At 41.9% G+C, this 14,859-nt stretch overlaps 1 protein-coding gene across 2 annotated transcripts in view; it reads right to left on the minus strand.

The window, feature by feature from the left end:
• Positions 1-530: 530 nt before the first annotated feature.
• Positions 531-14,859, minus strand: part of LOC139750966 (pentatricopeptide repeat-containing protein 2, mitochondrial-like) — a 153,132-nt gene continuing 138,803 nt past the window's right edge. For both annotated transcript variants that reach the window (XM_071665936.1, XM_071665935.1), the window contains 3 exons: positions 12,527-12,715; positions 7,340-7,462; positions 531-701 (listed from right to left, as the gene is read on the minus strand). In XM_071665936.1, coding sequence (XP_071522037.1) covers positions 546-701; positions 7,340-7,462; positions 12,527-12,715 — 468 coding nt within the window. In that variant the 3' untranslated portion in view covers positions 531-545. The remainder of the gene's footprint in view (positions 702-7,339; positions 7,463-12,526; positions 12,716-14,859) is intronic.

Here is a 14,859-nt window from a genome sequence, read left to right on the forward strand (position 1 = left end):
TGGAAAGGGAGCTGTGGTTTCGGTGCATTATACATGACAGCTAGAGACTGAGAGTGAACGAAAGTGGCCTTTGTTTTCTTTTCCTAGCGCTACCTCGACACGAGGGGGGAGGGGGTTGTTATTCTATTTGTGGCGAGGTGGCGATGGGAACAAATAAAGGCAGACAGTATGAATTATGTACATGTGTATATATGTATATGTGTGTGTGTATATATATGTGTACATTGAGATGTATAGGTATGTATATTTGCGTGTGTGGACGTGTATGTATATACATGTGTATGTGGGCGGGTTGGGCCATTCTTTCGTCTGTTTCCTTGCGCTACCTTGCTAACGCGGGAGACAGCGAGAAAGCAAATAAATAAATTTATTCAAAATACTCTTTACACTAACAAAACCACTTGCAGTGTGTTTGCCTTTCTGAAACACTGGTAGATTGTTGAAATAATCAAATAACCCAACAAACAAACACAACCTAAGGGTGATCCATAGGTTATGACCTAAAGACAACTGCAAAACAATTTTCACAATGATCCACAATATAGTCAGTAAACATGTACAGATCCTCCACAACTATAAATGAAAAACCTTACCTTATCAGAGATAAGGCTGTTTTCCTGAAGACTTCTTGAAATACTTTCAAATTCAGCAATAAGATTTTTTTTTAAAGTTTTTCTTACAGCATTTTCAGCAGCTACCACCTGGGAATTAAAGAAAGGTGAATGATTACCAATGGTAACATGATCAAATAAAATACAAATTACATTAATGGACTCTGCCTGCTTGTGGTAATCTCAAGAGTGAAAAGGTACCTTTAGTGAGGTTGTCTCACTGAGGAATTTTTCTTACTCTAAAGTAACACAGCCTTGCAGCTTCAGGAAGCCCTGGAAAAGGGATCCTGGGGTTGTTGAACTTGTTCACTGTTTCCCAAGTGCCATGAACAGGTGAAGAAAAGGCCTTATTCACTCACATCCTTTCTCTTGGCTCTCATGTATAAAGCACTGAAAGCACAATCCCCTCTGCACAACCAGACCACAGCCCTTTCAATGGTTTTCCCCAGCTGCTTCAAATGCCTGGTTCAGTCCACTCACAGCACATCACCCCCTTGTTAACTTAGTTAACTCTATCCAATGCAAGCCTTTCACCCTCCTGTGTGTTCAGGTCCTGACCACTCAAAACACTTTTTCACTACATCCTTTCATCTCCAGTTTGATCTCCCCCTTCTCCTTTTCCCTACCATTTCTGAGATATATATCTTTTTTGTTGACCTTCTCACTCATTCTCTATATGTCTAAACCATTTCAGCATATCCTTCCCTGCTCTCTCTCCAACTGCACTCTTCTTATTACCACTCCTCTCTCTTACTCTTTTATTACTTACTCAGTCAAACCGCCACACATTGCACACTGTCCTCAAACATTTCATTTCCAACATGTCATCCCTTCTCTGTACATCCTTATCTGTAGCCCATGCCTCACATTCATACAGTAACAGTGAGACTAACATACCTTCAAACACATTTTTCAGCCTCCTAGATAAAGACCTCTTTCCACACTTTCCTCAATGTTCCCAGAACTTTTGTCCCCTTATACACCCTTTGACTCACTTCCCTTTCCATGGTTCCATTCACTGCCATGTCCACTCCTAAGAATCTAAAACATTCCACTTCCTCCAAATTTTCTACATTCAAACATACACCCCAACTACCCTGTCCCTAGAGACTGAGTGTGAGCAAATGTGGCCTTTTTTGTCTGTTTTCCTAGCACTACCTCGCTGAAGCAAGGGGTAGCGATGCTGTTTCCTGTGGGATGGGGTGGTGCTGGGAATGGATCAAGGCAGGCAAGTATGAATTATGTACATGTGTATATATTTTATGTCTGTGTATGTATACATATGTATATGTCTGTGTATGTATACATATGTATGCGTTGAGATGTATAGGTATGTATATTTGCGTGTGTGGACGTGTATGTATATACATGTGTATGTGGGCGGGTTGGGCCATTCTTTGTCTGTTTCCTTGTGCTACCTCACTGATGCGGGAAAAGGCAATCAAGTATAATAAATGAATTAATATAAATATTATGTGGTTGCAAGGCATAAGCTGTAGATAGGGTCTCATGGAGGATGGATGTGTTGGAAAAGAAATGTTTGAGGACAATATGTGGTGTGAGGTGGTTTGATCGAGTAAGTAATGTAAGGGTAAGAGAGATGTGTGGTAATAAAAAGAGTGTGGTTGAGAGAGCAGAAGAGGTGTTTTGAAATGGTTTGGTCATATGGAGAGAATGAGTGAGGAAAGATTGACCAAGAGGATATATGTGTCAGAGGTGGAGGGAATGAGGAGAAGTGGGAGACCAAATTGGAGGTGGAAAGATGGAGTGAAAAAGATTTTGAGTGATTTGGGGCCTGAACATGCAGGAGGGTGAAAGGCGTGCAAGGAATAGAGTGAAATAGAACGATGTGGTATATAAGGGTCGACGTGCTGTCATTGGATTGAAGCATGGCATGTGAAGCGCCTGTGGTAAACCATGGAAAGTGTGTGGGGCCTGGATGTGGAAAGGGAGCTGTGGTTTCGGTGCATTATTACATGACAGCTAGAGACTGAGTGTGAGCAAATGTGGCCTTTTTTGTCTGTTTTCCTAGCACTACCTCGCTGAAGCAAGGGGTAGCGATGCTGTTTCCTGTGGGATGGGGTGGTGCTGGGAATGGATCAAGGCAGGCAAGTATGAATTATGTACATGTGTATATATTTTATGTCTGTGTATGTGTATGTATTTAGGGAAGCATTGATGGCTTGCACAAAAGATGCTTGTGGCATGAGAAGCGTGGGAGGTGGGCAGATTAGAAAGGGTAGTGAGTGGTGGGATGAAGAAGTAAGATTATTAGTGAAAGAGAAGAGAGAGACATTTGGACGAGTTTTACAGGGAATAGTACAAATGACTGGGAGATGTATAAAAGAAAGAGGCAGGAGGTCAAGAGAAAGGTGCAAAAGGTGAAAAAAAAGGGCAAATGAGAGTTGGGGTAAGAGAGTACCATCAAATTTTAGGAAGAATAAAAAGATGTTTTGGAAGGAGGTAAATAAAGTGCGCAAGACAAGAGAACAAATGGGAACATCAGTGAAGGGGGCTGATGGGGAGGTGATAACAAGTAGTGGTGATGTAAGGAGGAGATGGAGTGAGTATTTTGAGGGTTTGTCTGAATGTGTTAGATGATAGAGTGGCCGATAAAAGGTGTTTTGGGCAAGGTGGTGTGCAAAGTGAGAGGGTTAGGGGGAATGATTTGGTAAACAGAGAAGAGGTAGTAAAAGCTTTGCGGAAGATGAAAGCTGGCAAGGCAGCGGGTTTGGATGGTATTGCAGTGGAATTTATTAAAAAAGGGGGTGACTGTGTTGTTGACTGGTTAGTAAGGATATTCAATGTATGTATGACTCATGGTGAGGTGCCTGAGGATTGGCAGAATGCATGCATAGTGCCATTGTACAAAGGCAAAGGGATAAAGGTGAGTGCTCAAATTACAGAGGTATAAGTTTGTTGAGTATTCCTGGGAAATTACATGGGAGGGTATTGACTGAGAGCGTTAAGGCATGTACAGAGCATCAGATTGGGGAAGAGCAGTGTGGTTTCAGAAGTGGTATAGGATGTGTGGATCAGGTGTTTGCTTTGAAGGATGTATGTGAGAAATACTTAGAAAAGCAAATGGATTTGTACATGTAGCATTTATGGATCTGGAGAAGGCATATAATAGAGTTGATAGAGATGCTCTGTGGAAGGTATTAAGAATATATGGTGTGGGAGGCAAGTTTTTAGAAACAGTGAAAAGTTTTTATCGAGGATGTAAGGCATGTGTGCGAGTGGGAAGAGAGGAAAGTGATTGGTTCTCAGTGAATGTCGGATTGCGGCAGGGATGCGGGATGTTTCCATGGTTGTTTAATTTGTTTATGGATGGGGTTGTTAGGGAGGTGAATGCAAGAGTTTTGGAGAGAGGGGCAAGTATGCAGTCTGTTGTGGATGAGAAAGCTTGGGAAGTGAGTCAGTTGTTCACTGATGGTACAGCGCTGGTGGCTGATTTGGGTGAGAAACTGCACAAGCTGGTGACTGAGTTTGGTAAAGTGTGTGAAAGAAAGCTGAGAGTAAATGTGAATAAGAGCAAGGTTATTAGGTACAGTAGGGTTGAGGGACAAGTCAATTGGGAGGTAAGCCTGAATGGAGAGAAACTGGAGGGAAGTGAAGTGTTTTAGATATCTGGGAGTGGATTTTGCAGCGGATGGAACCATGGAAGTGGAGGTGAGTCACAGGGTGGGGGAAGTTAGTGAAAGTTCTGGTAGCGTTGAAAAATGTGTGGAAGGCAAGAACATTATCTCGGAAAGTAAAAATGGGTATGGTTGAAGGAACAGTGGTTCCAACAATGTTATATGATTATGCGGCGTGGGCTAAAGATAGAGTTGTGCGGAGGAGGGTGAATGTGTTGTAAATGAGATGTTTGAGGACAATATGTGGTGTGAGGTGGTTTGATCGAGTAAATAATGAAAGGGTAAGAGAGATGTGTGGTAATAAAAAGAGTGTGGTTGAGAGAGCAGAAGAGGTGTTTTGAAATGGTTTGGTCGCATGGAAAGAATGAGTGAGGAAAGATTGAGAAAGAGGATATATAAGTCAGAGGTGGAGGGAACAAGGAGGAGTGGGAGACCAAATTGAAGGTGGAAAGATGGAGTGAAAAAGATTTTGAGTGATTTAGGGCCTGAACATGCAGGAGGGTGAAAGGCGTGCAAGGAATAGAGTGAAATAGAACGATGTGGTATATAAGGGTCGACGTGCTGTCATTGGATTGAAGCATGGCATGTGAAGCGCCTGTGGTAAACCATGGAAAGTTTTGTGGGGCCTGGATGTGGAAAGGGAGCTGTGGTTTCGGTGCATTATACATGACAGCTAGAGACTGAGAGTGAACGAATGTGGCCTTTGTTTTCTTTTCCTAGTGCTACCTTGCACACATGTGGGGGGAGGGGGTTGTCATTTCATGTGTGGCACGGTGGCGACGGGAATGAATAAAGGCAGCAAGTATGAATTATGTACATGTGTATATATTTTATGTCTGTGTATGTATACATATGTATGCGTTGAGATGTATAGGTATGTATATGTGCATGTGTGGATGTGTTTGTATACACATTTGTGTAGGTGGGTTGGGCCATTCCTTCGTCAGTTTCCTTGCGCTACCTCACTGACGCAAGAGACAGTGACAGAGTATAATGAATAAATGTGTGTGTATATGTGTATATGTATATATATGTTGGTGTATGTATGTATGGTAATTTGATGATACAACCTAAATGTCAGTGACTCTTCGCTTGTGGCATAACCACAAGCAGGCAAAGTTTGGTGATGCCTATCTACCTACCTATACATCCATTTGTCTATATAAAGTAATTCTTGCCATTAATAGATCTGGGACCCCTTCTTCTGGAGTTCCTGCAGTTTTAAGGCTGTAGTACATGCAGTAGCAGAAAAAGAGATGAACACCTTCGGAGTGAGAAGATGAGGTTTTATTCCAATGATATAACCTAGCCAAAGGTGATTTTTCACATGCAAAGTATCTACAAGCAGGTGTAATCTGGTCACATCTCTCTCTCTCTCTCTAGTGACTGCAAATACCTGGTTTAAAAAAGGAACATACATAAGCATCAGTGGGTAGATGGAAAGCAGGGATTACTGGTTTATGTACTATGTGACAGGTATACAAAAGACTCTTTGATGTTAAAGTGGTAGGAGGGGTAGATGGTGGAATGTATGATCATTACGTTGTGGAAGTGAGTGAGATGGTTTGTGAAACTTAAGGAGAAGGGAAATGATTTGGTTGGAAAGAGGTAAATGAAAGTGAGTGCTTGGAAAAGAGGTTTATGTAAAGAGATACCAAGAGAGAATGAGGGCAGAAAGGCAAAAGGTGAGAGTAAACGAAGCTAGGGGAGTGCATGAGGAATGGGAAGTAATTAGGGCTACAATGCTGACATTGCAAGAAATGTGTGTGGCATGCAGATGGTGTAAGATGGGCAGTGAGTGGTGGGATGACAAAGTTGCTAGTGAAAGAGAAAAGAGAGGTGTATGGACGTTACTTGCAAGAATGGAGTGTGCCTGACTGGGAATGTACAAGAGAAAGCAGCAGGAGGCTAATCCACCCAACCTTTCCTTTTGTCCAAGGAAGAGCTCACACTCTTGTAGAAATTAGAAACCTAAGATGTTCATTAGACATGGCCTACTTTCCCTAAAAGTGTGCTGCCTCTCATGTAGGTCATTTCTCCTCTGAAGAAAGCCTCCCAACTGCTTTCTAATTATCTTTTCCAAAACCTTACAGACCATCCTAGTGAGACTGGTCTGTCTGTAACTGCCTCTTCCCGGTCTTCTTTCTCATAGACAGGTATGAAGTTTGCCCTTTTCTATTCCCTTAGCACTTTGTCATTCTCTTGCAACATTTTGAACACCAATTCAAGAGGTCTGTTTGTATGTTTACACACAACTTCATTGTGTATGGTGTATGTAATGTAAGGAAAGGGAGTTTTACACTCATGGGGACCCATCCCTTGAACAGTCTCTGCTATCATGTGACTTTTTTAATTTGTATCATCCATGTCTTCAGTCATTTTTCATTCACCCACCACTTGTGTGTGTGTGTGTGTGTGTGTGTGTGTGTGTGTGTGTGTGTGTGCTTTCTGTCTAAAGTAAAGTCTCAGTTAGGGATGGCTTATGGCTATTACTCCATCTGTAAATTTGTCAGATGATGTCCTTATAAGTGAGAAAGGTTACTTTATTTTACAGTCTTAATATGGCAATGACGTTCTACATATATTGAGCAAATATTTCACAATGATCCCCTGAAGGTCATGAAATTTGATTCTGTTTCATAAGCACATAGCCTGTAAATGCACTATGGTACTATTATGCTGCTGCAGCATTATTAGGCTGATGTCAGAGGAAATGAGATCTGATGCAAGATCCTGTGTCTAGCACCAACTCTGGCCAGACTAATCATGCCAGGTCCAGTCTAAGGTAGAATTTATGAAGAAATGAATAAGCATTTATAAGAAAAACTAGCGTTGACTCTGCCTGCTTGAGGTTAAACTGTCAGTGAAAAGTCACCTTTGGTGAGGCTCTATCATTGTCAGTTCACAAAGCAGTATGCAGTCTCTTCAATGAACTTGTTTCACAGAAGTACATCTGTCCCTGGTACTGAAAGTAGTGCAGCCTTGGAGCTGCAGGAGCCCCTGGAAAAAACAACTTGGGGTAACACCAAGGCCCTTTCTGATAGAGGCCCTGAGATAATAAAAAATAGAAAAGATATTTTTATGACTTACTGCTTCACTGAGAATATGGAACCCCTTATCTGATCCAGAAGTAGCAGGAAGATCTATCTGCATTATAGACCTCAGGATTGGAAAAATATCCTCTACCCGGTCAAGGTCACAAAGAGCCATAACCTGCAAAAAATGAAGCATTAACAGACACCCCTTCCCCCACTAGTCTGTTAAAACGAAAGAAATGGCCCAACCCACCCACATACACATGTATATACATACACATCCACACATGCACATATACATACCTATACATCTCAATGTATACATATATACACACACAGACATATACATATATACACATGTACATAATTCATACTGTCTGCCTTTATTCATTTCCCATTGCCACCTTGCCACACATGAAATGACAACCCCCTCCCCCCTTACGTGTGCGAGGTAGCGCTAGAAAAGACAACAAAGGCCCCGTTCATTCACACTCAGTCTCTAGCTGTCATGTAATAATGCACCCAAACCACAGCTCCCTTTCCACATCCAGGCCCCACAGAACTTTCCATGGTTTACCCCAGACGCTTCACATGCCCTGGTTCAATCCATTGACAGTGTGTCGACCCCAGTATACCACATCGTTCCAATTCACTCTATTCCTTGCATGCCTTTCACCCTCCTGCATGTTCAGGCCCCGATCACTCAAAATCTTTTTCACTCCATCTTTCCACCTCCAATTTGGTCTCCCACTTCTCCTCGTTCCCTCCACCTCTGACACATACATCCTCTTGGCCAAACTTTCCTCACTCATTCTCTCCATGTGACCAAACCATTTCAAAACACCCTCTTCTGCTCTCTCAACCACACTCTTTTTATTACCACACATCTCTCTTACCCTATTATTACTTACTCGGTCAAACCACCTCACACCACATACTGTCCTCAAACATCTCATTTCCAGCACATCCATCCTCCTCCGCACAACTCTATCCATAGCCCACGCCTCACAACCATACATCATTGTTGCAACCACTTCCTTCAAACATACCCATTTTTGCTTTCCAAGATAATGTTCTCAACTTCCACACATTCTTCAAGGCTCCCAGAATTTTCGCCCCCTCCCCCACCCTATGATTCACTTCCGCTTCCATCCGCTGCCAAATCCACTCCCAGATATCTAAAACACTTCACTTCCTCTAGTTTTTCTCCATTCAAACTTACCTCCCAATTGACTTGACCCTCAACCCGACTGTACCTAATAACCTTGCTCTTATTCACATTTACTCTCAACTTTCTTCTTTCACACACTTTACCAAACTCAGTCACCAGCTTCTGCAGTTTCTCACATGAATCAACCACCAGTGCTGTATCATCAGCGAACAACAACTGACTCACTTTCTAAAAGGGGAAACAGAAAAAATACATATACATAAAATATATATACATAAAAGGGGAGGGAGCGGGGGGCTGGAAATCCTCCCCTCTTGTTTTTTTTCAATTTTCCAAAAGAAGGAACAGAGAAGGGGGCCAGGTGAGGATATTCCCTTAAAGGCTCATCCCTCTGTTCTTAACGCTACCTCGCTAACGTGGGAAATGGCAGAAAAAGAAAAAGAAAGAAATATATTTTACATTCATTTATCATACTTTGACACTGTCTCCCGCATTAGCGAGATAGCGCAAGGAAACAAACAAAAGAATGGCCCAACCCACCCACATACACATGCATATACATACGCATCCACACACATACATATACATATCTATACATCTCAACGTATACATATATATACACACACAGACATATATATATATACACACATGTACATAATTCATACTGCCTGCCCTTATTTATTCCCATTGCCATCCCTCTACACATGAAATGACAACTCACTCCCCCCGCATGTGCGTGAGGTAGCGCTAGGAAAAGACAACAAAGGCCACATTCGTTCACACTCAGCTGTCATGTATAATGCACTGAAACCACAGCTCCCTTTCCACATCCAGGCCCCACAAAACTTTCCATGGTTTACCCCAGACACTTCACATGCTCTGGTTCAATCCACTGACAGCAAGTTGACCCCGGTATACCACATTGTTCCAATTCACTCTATTCCTTGCATGCCTTTCACCCTCCTGCATGTTCAGGCCCCAATCACTCAAAATCTTTTTCACTCCATCTTTCCACCTCTAATTTGGTCTCCCACTTTTCCTCGTTCCCTCCACTTCTGACACATATATCCTCTTGGTCAATCTTTCCTCACTCATTCTCTCCATGTGACCAAACCATTTCAAAACACCTTCTTCTTCTCTCTCAACCACACTCTTTTTATTACCACACATCTCTCTTACCCTTTCATTACTTAATCAAACCACCTCACACCACATATTGTCCTCAACCATCTCACCTCCTCCAGTTTTTCTCCAATCAAAGTTACCTCCCAATTGACTTGTCCCTCAACCCTACTGTACCTAATAACCTTTCTCTTATTTGCGGTCAATGATTCCTGCTTCAGCAAGATAGCACCTGGAAAACAGACAAAAAAGGCCACATTTGTTCACACTCAGTCTCTAGCTGTCATGGGTAATGCACCAAAACCACAGCTTCCTATCCACATCCAGGCCCCACAAACCTTTCCATGGTTTACCCCAGATGCTTCACATACCCTGGTTCAGTCCATTGACAGCACATCGAATCTGGTATACCACATGGTTCCAATTCACTCTATTCCTTGCATGGCTCTCACCCTCCTGTATGTTCAGGCACCGATCACTCAAAATCTTTTTCATTCCTTCCTTCCACCTCCAATTTGCTCTCCCGCTTCTCCCTGTTCCCTCCACCTCTGACACATATATCCTCTTTGTCAATTTTTCCTCACTCATTCTCTCCATATGCCCAAACTATTTCAACACACCCTCTTCTGCTCTCTCAACCACACTCTTTTTATTTCCACACATCTCTCTTACCCTTTCATTACTTACTCGATCAAACCACCTCACACCACATACTGTCCTCAAACATTTCCAACACATCCACTCTCCTCCGTACAACTCTATCCATAGCCCATGCCTCACAACCATATATCATTGTTGGAACTACTATTCCCTGAAACATACCCAGTTTTGCTCTCTGAGATATCATTCTCTCCTTCCACACATTCTTCATCGCTCCCAGAACCTTCACCCCCTCCCCCAACCCAGTGACTCACTTCTGCTTCTATGATTCCATCCACTCCTAAGTCCACTCCCAGATATCTAAAACACTTCACTTCCTGCAAATACTTATCTGTATCTGCCTACTTGTGCTGTAAGGGGAGGGAGTTTTATACTCATGGGGCCCCCATCTCTCATTCTCTTATGTCATACAACCACTCAAATTTAAGTAAGTTGTCTGCATTAACTATGTCCTCAGTCATTCTGTTCCATTCATCCACCACTTTTATACCATAAAAGTAAATGTGTAAATATCCTAAGTCATCTTATGTCACCACTGATAAACCTTGGGTGACTCAGGCACATGAAATTTGTTTCAGCAATGATGGGAGAATGCTAATGTCATCTTTGGAGAAATGATGAAATCAATCATGAACTGGGAATTCAAATGAGAGCAGAAACCATCAAATCTTCACATGAGGTCCACAGCAGTGTAAGGGTTAATCAATAAATCATATAATGAATACAAAAAAGAAGTAAAAATGAGTATTAATGTATAGAATAGAAAAGGGGGCCTAGTAAGAATTTTTTCCACAAAAGCTCAGTCATCTGTTCTTGACACTACCTAGCTAATGCAGGAAATAGCAAAGATGTATGAAAAAATAGAAAAAGTAATGGTTTTTGAAAGAAGACAGAGTGAAAGTTTACAGTTTTGTGAAACCTCATAGAATGAAAAAAGAAGGTGCACTAGGTGCACTAAATTGTGCTTTGGAGATGAGCGGAGAAAGACTGGAAGAAAAGAGAAAATTTAAGTATTTAGGAGCTGTCTTGGTTAAGTTTGGTGATATGGAAGGAGAGATCAGAGAGAGAGAGGTACAGGGTAGAAGAATCATTGGGTCCCTATCCCTGGGGATAGGGGAGAAAGAATACTTCCCACGTATTCCCTGCGTGTCGTAGAAGGCGACTAAAAGGGGAGGGAGCGGGGGGCTGGAAATCCTCCCCTCTCGCTTTTTTTTTAATTTTCCAAAAGAGGGAACAGAGAAGGGGGCCAGGTGAGGATATTCCCTCAAAGGCCCAGTCCTCTGTTTTCAACGCTACCTCACTAATGCGGGAAATGGTGAATAGTATGAAAGAAAGAAAAGAGGTGTAAGTATGGAAGCAAAGAGAGGATTAAGGGACAGCATAGTCCTCCCACCCTTGAACTATGTAGCCAAAACATGGAAATGGAATGAGAGGATTAAGGGACAGCATAGTCCTCCAAACCCTGACCAATGTAGCCAAAACATGGACATGGAATGAGTCACACACTTCAAGAATCCAGGCTGAGGAAATGAGCTATATGAGAACATGTGGTGTGACTACATGGAATGAAGAAAGAAATGAAAGGGTGTATAAGAGATGTGGTATAGCAGGGTATGAACTGTGGAGTGGCAGAGTGGGTGAAACCACTTTGAGGTGGTTTGGGCATGTGGAATAAATGTGAGTTTGGGAGATTACAAGGAGAGTGTATGATAGTAAAATCAAAGGGACTGGTGTGAGAGGATGACCACCTGTGACATGGATAAACAGAGTGGAAGATTACTGGAAGGAGAGCAATGTAGGAAGAATGCATGGGGTGGTGTGTGTGAGGGAGGAATGTAAGGACAGGGATAACTGGAGACTTTTGTAGTGGCTACCATTTAATGGGAGTGTCCAGAGGAAGTGGACATCAGAGATATGAGTAGATAGAAAAAGCTGCTTCGGTAGCATGAAGCAAGTGTGTTGGCAGCACAGAATCCTACAGAATTTTGAGCTGCTAGGGGATGGATCTGAGTGAAATGATGGCAGTCTCTGACAGATTGAAGGAGACCCAAAATAAGTAAGCCACTACTTGGTTTGTGAAGGGTAAGAAAGACCAGTGCTTCCTGACCTGAAGTACTAAGGGTTGGAAGGTCCTAAGTGTGATCTTATTAGAGAAATTCTATACAGAGTTTCACAGTTATGGGACAGACTGCAAAGAAGAGGTAAAGAGAAAAACTACATGGACTGTTGTACAGCAACAGTATCACTATTCAATGCTAATCTATTAAGTAAGTACACAGCAGAACTTACTTTCATGGTGCGAATAGCAAAGTGGTTGGGAGAAAAAGACTTCAATAAGAAATCCAAGGCAAAATGAGGATGATTTTGCTTAAGAGCAAGAGCTGCTGCATATAAGATAATGTTCCGATTGATATTGAAACCATACTCCTGTGTACTCTCAAGAAGCTTCAGCATTCTTGTCAAACTCTCTTGTGTATTCTGAAAATTAAAAACATTTTGTTAATCTGGTTGTTGAGAATAGCTAAGATAACTTCTATATTCAATACACTTCCCATTCTAATCAAAGCATGCAAGGAAATAATTGCCATAAACACATTGAAGTCACTACTTATCTCAACACTCTTTACTGAAAAAGACCAAATAATAAATCTCAAAAATGTTTCACAAAGAATACTGTTTGTGATTATGGTTACATATATCTTAAATCAAAATCTGCTGTGGGAAATATAACATTCAAAACACAAAATGAAATGGCATCCACCAGTAATGAAGAAACTCAGATGAAGGAAAGTATGAGCAGGAAAGGCAGAATTAAATAAATCTAAGAACTCATATATAGCAATATAGCAATAATTGTACTGTTGGCAAATTCAAGAATAGGCAGATGTGTATACTTCAAAAGATAGATGAGATGTATTGTGTAATTAAGACTGAATAACATACAGAAGATGAAGACTAGAAGCATTATGTCATATTTTCTAATGATGCAACAATTCCCAGCTGCTTGAATTTCAAAGGAATTCCTCAAACAATACCAGGAATATACATGTATCATATGTAAATAATTAACCACCTTAAACGGTTCCTCCTATTTTATATCCAGTCTCTAAGTAATGGGTGGTAGGCAGCCAATGACCAGGGAGGAACTAATATCTGGGTAGTGACATAAGCCAGCATGCCCAAACCGCCTCAAAGTATTACATTTCAGCCACTCTACAATTCATTCTCTTTGCATTCCCTGCCACACCAAATATTTCATACACCCACTCATTTTTATCTTCATTCCATTTAGTCATACCACATGCTCCTCTAAAACAGCTCATTTCAACAGCTTGGATTTGAATGATAAAATGGGGTAAAGCATGGAAAGGTCTGTGGTGCCTGGTTGTGAATGGGTACCAGTGGTCTTGGTGCATCACACATTGCTGCTAGAGAGAGATTGAGAGTAAACGCGGCCTTTCTTTGTCTGTACCTGGAGATACCTCACTAAGGTGGGAAACGGTGATCAAACATGAAGAGAGGAGAGCAATTGGTTCACAGTGAAGGTCAGTCTGTGGCAGGAGTGTATGATGTCCCCATGGTTGTCTAATTTGTTTATGGATGGGATGGTTAGGGAGGCAAATGCAAGAGTTTTGTAGAAAAGGGTGAGTATGCCAACTGTTGGGGATGAGGGGGCCTGGGAAGTGAGAAGTGAGTCAGTTGTTGCTAACCGATGATACAGCACTGGTGGCTGATTCAAATGAGAAACTGCAGAAGTTGGTGACAGTTTGGAAGAGTGCGAAAAGAGAAGTTGAGTGTAATTGTGAATAAGAGCAAGGATCAGCAGGGTTGAGGGACAAGTTTGAATGGAGAAAAATTGGAGGAAGTGAAGTGTTTTAGATATCTGGAAGTGGACTTGGCAAGGAATGGAACCATGGCAGCGGATGTGAGGCGCAAGATGGGGGAAGGGATGAAGGTTCTGGGAGTGGTGAAGAATGTGTGGAAAGAGAGAATGATATCAAGGAGAGCACAAATGGGTATGTTTGGAGGAATAGTAGTTCTAACAATATTATATGGTTGTGAGGCATGGGCTATAGATAGGGTTGCAGGGAGGAGGGTTGATGTTTTGGAAATGAAATGCTTGAGGACAGTATAAGGTGTGAGGTGGATTGATCAAGTAAGTAATGAAAGGGTAAGAGAGATGTGTGATAATAAAAAGAGTGTGGTTGAGAGAACAGAAGAGGGTGTGTTGAAACTGTTTAGACATATGAAGAGTGAGTGAGGAAAGGTTGACAAAGAGGATATATGTGTCAGAGGTGGAGGGAACAGGGAGAAACAGGAGACCAAATTGGAAATGGAAGGATGGGGTGAAAAAGATTTTTGAGCAATCAGGGACTGAACATACAGGAGGGTGAGAGGCATGCAAGGACCAGAGTGAATTGGAATGATGTGTTATACTGGGGTTGACATGCTGTCAATGGACTGAGCCAGAGCATGTGAAGCATCTGGGATAAATCATGAGAAGGTCTGTGGGCCTTATATGTGAAATGTATTGATCACATAGGGACTGTGTCAGAGAGGTAAGGTAGCATGATCAGTCTGACTGAGAGGGCCAACTAAGGTATGCTGAAATGATGTGTGCA

The sequence above is a fragment of the Panulirus ornatus genome, chromosome 10 (genome assembly GCF_036320965.1).
Source record: "Panulirus ornatus isolate Po-2019 chromosome 10, ASM3632096v1, whole genome shotgun sequence".
Lineage (NCBI taxonomy): Eukaryota > Metazoa > Arthropoda > Malacostraca > Decapoda > Palinuridae > Panulirus > Panulirus ornatus.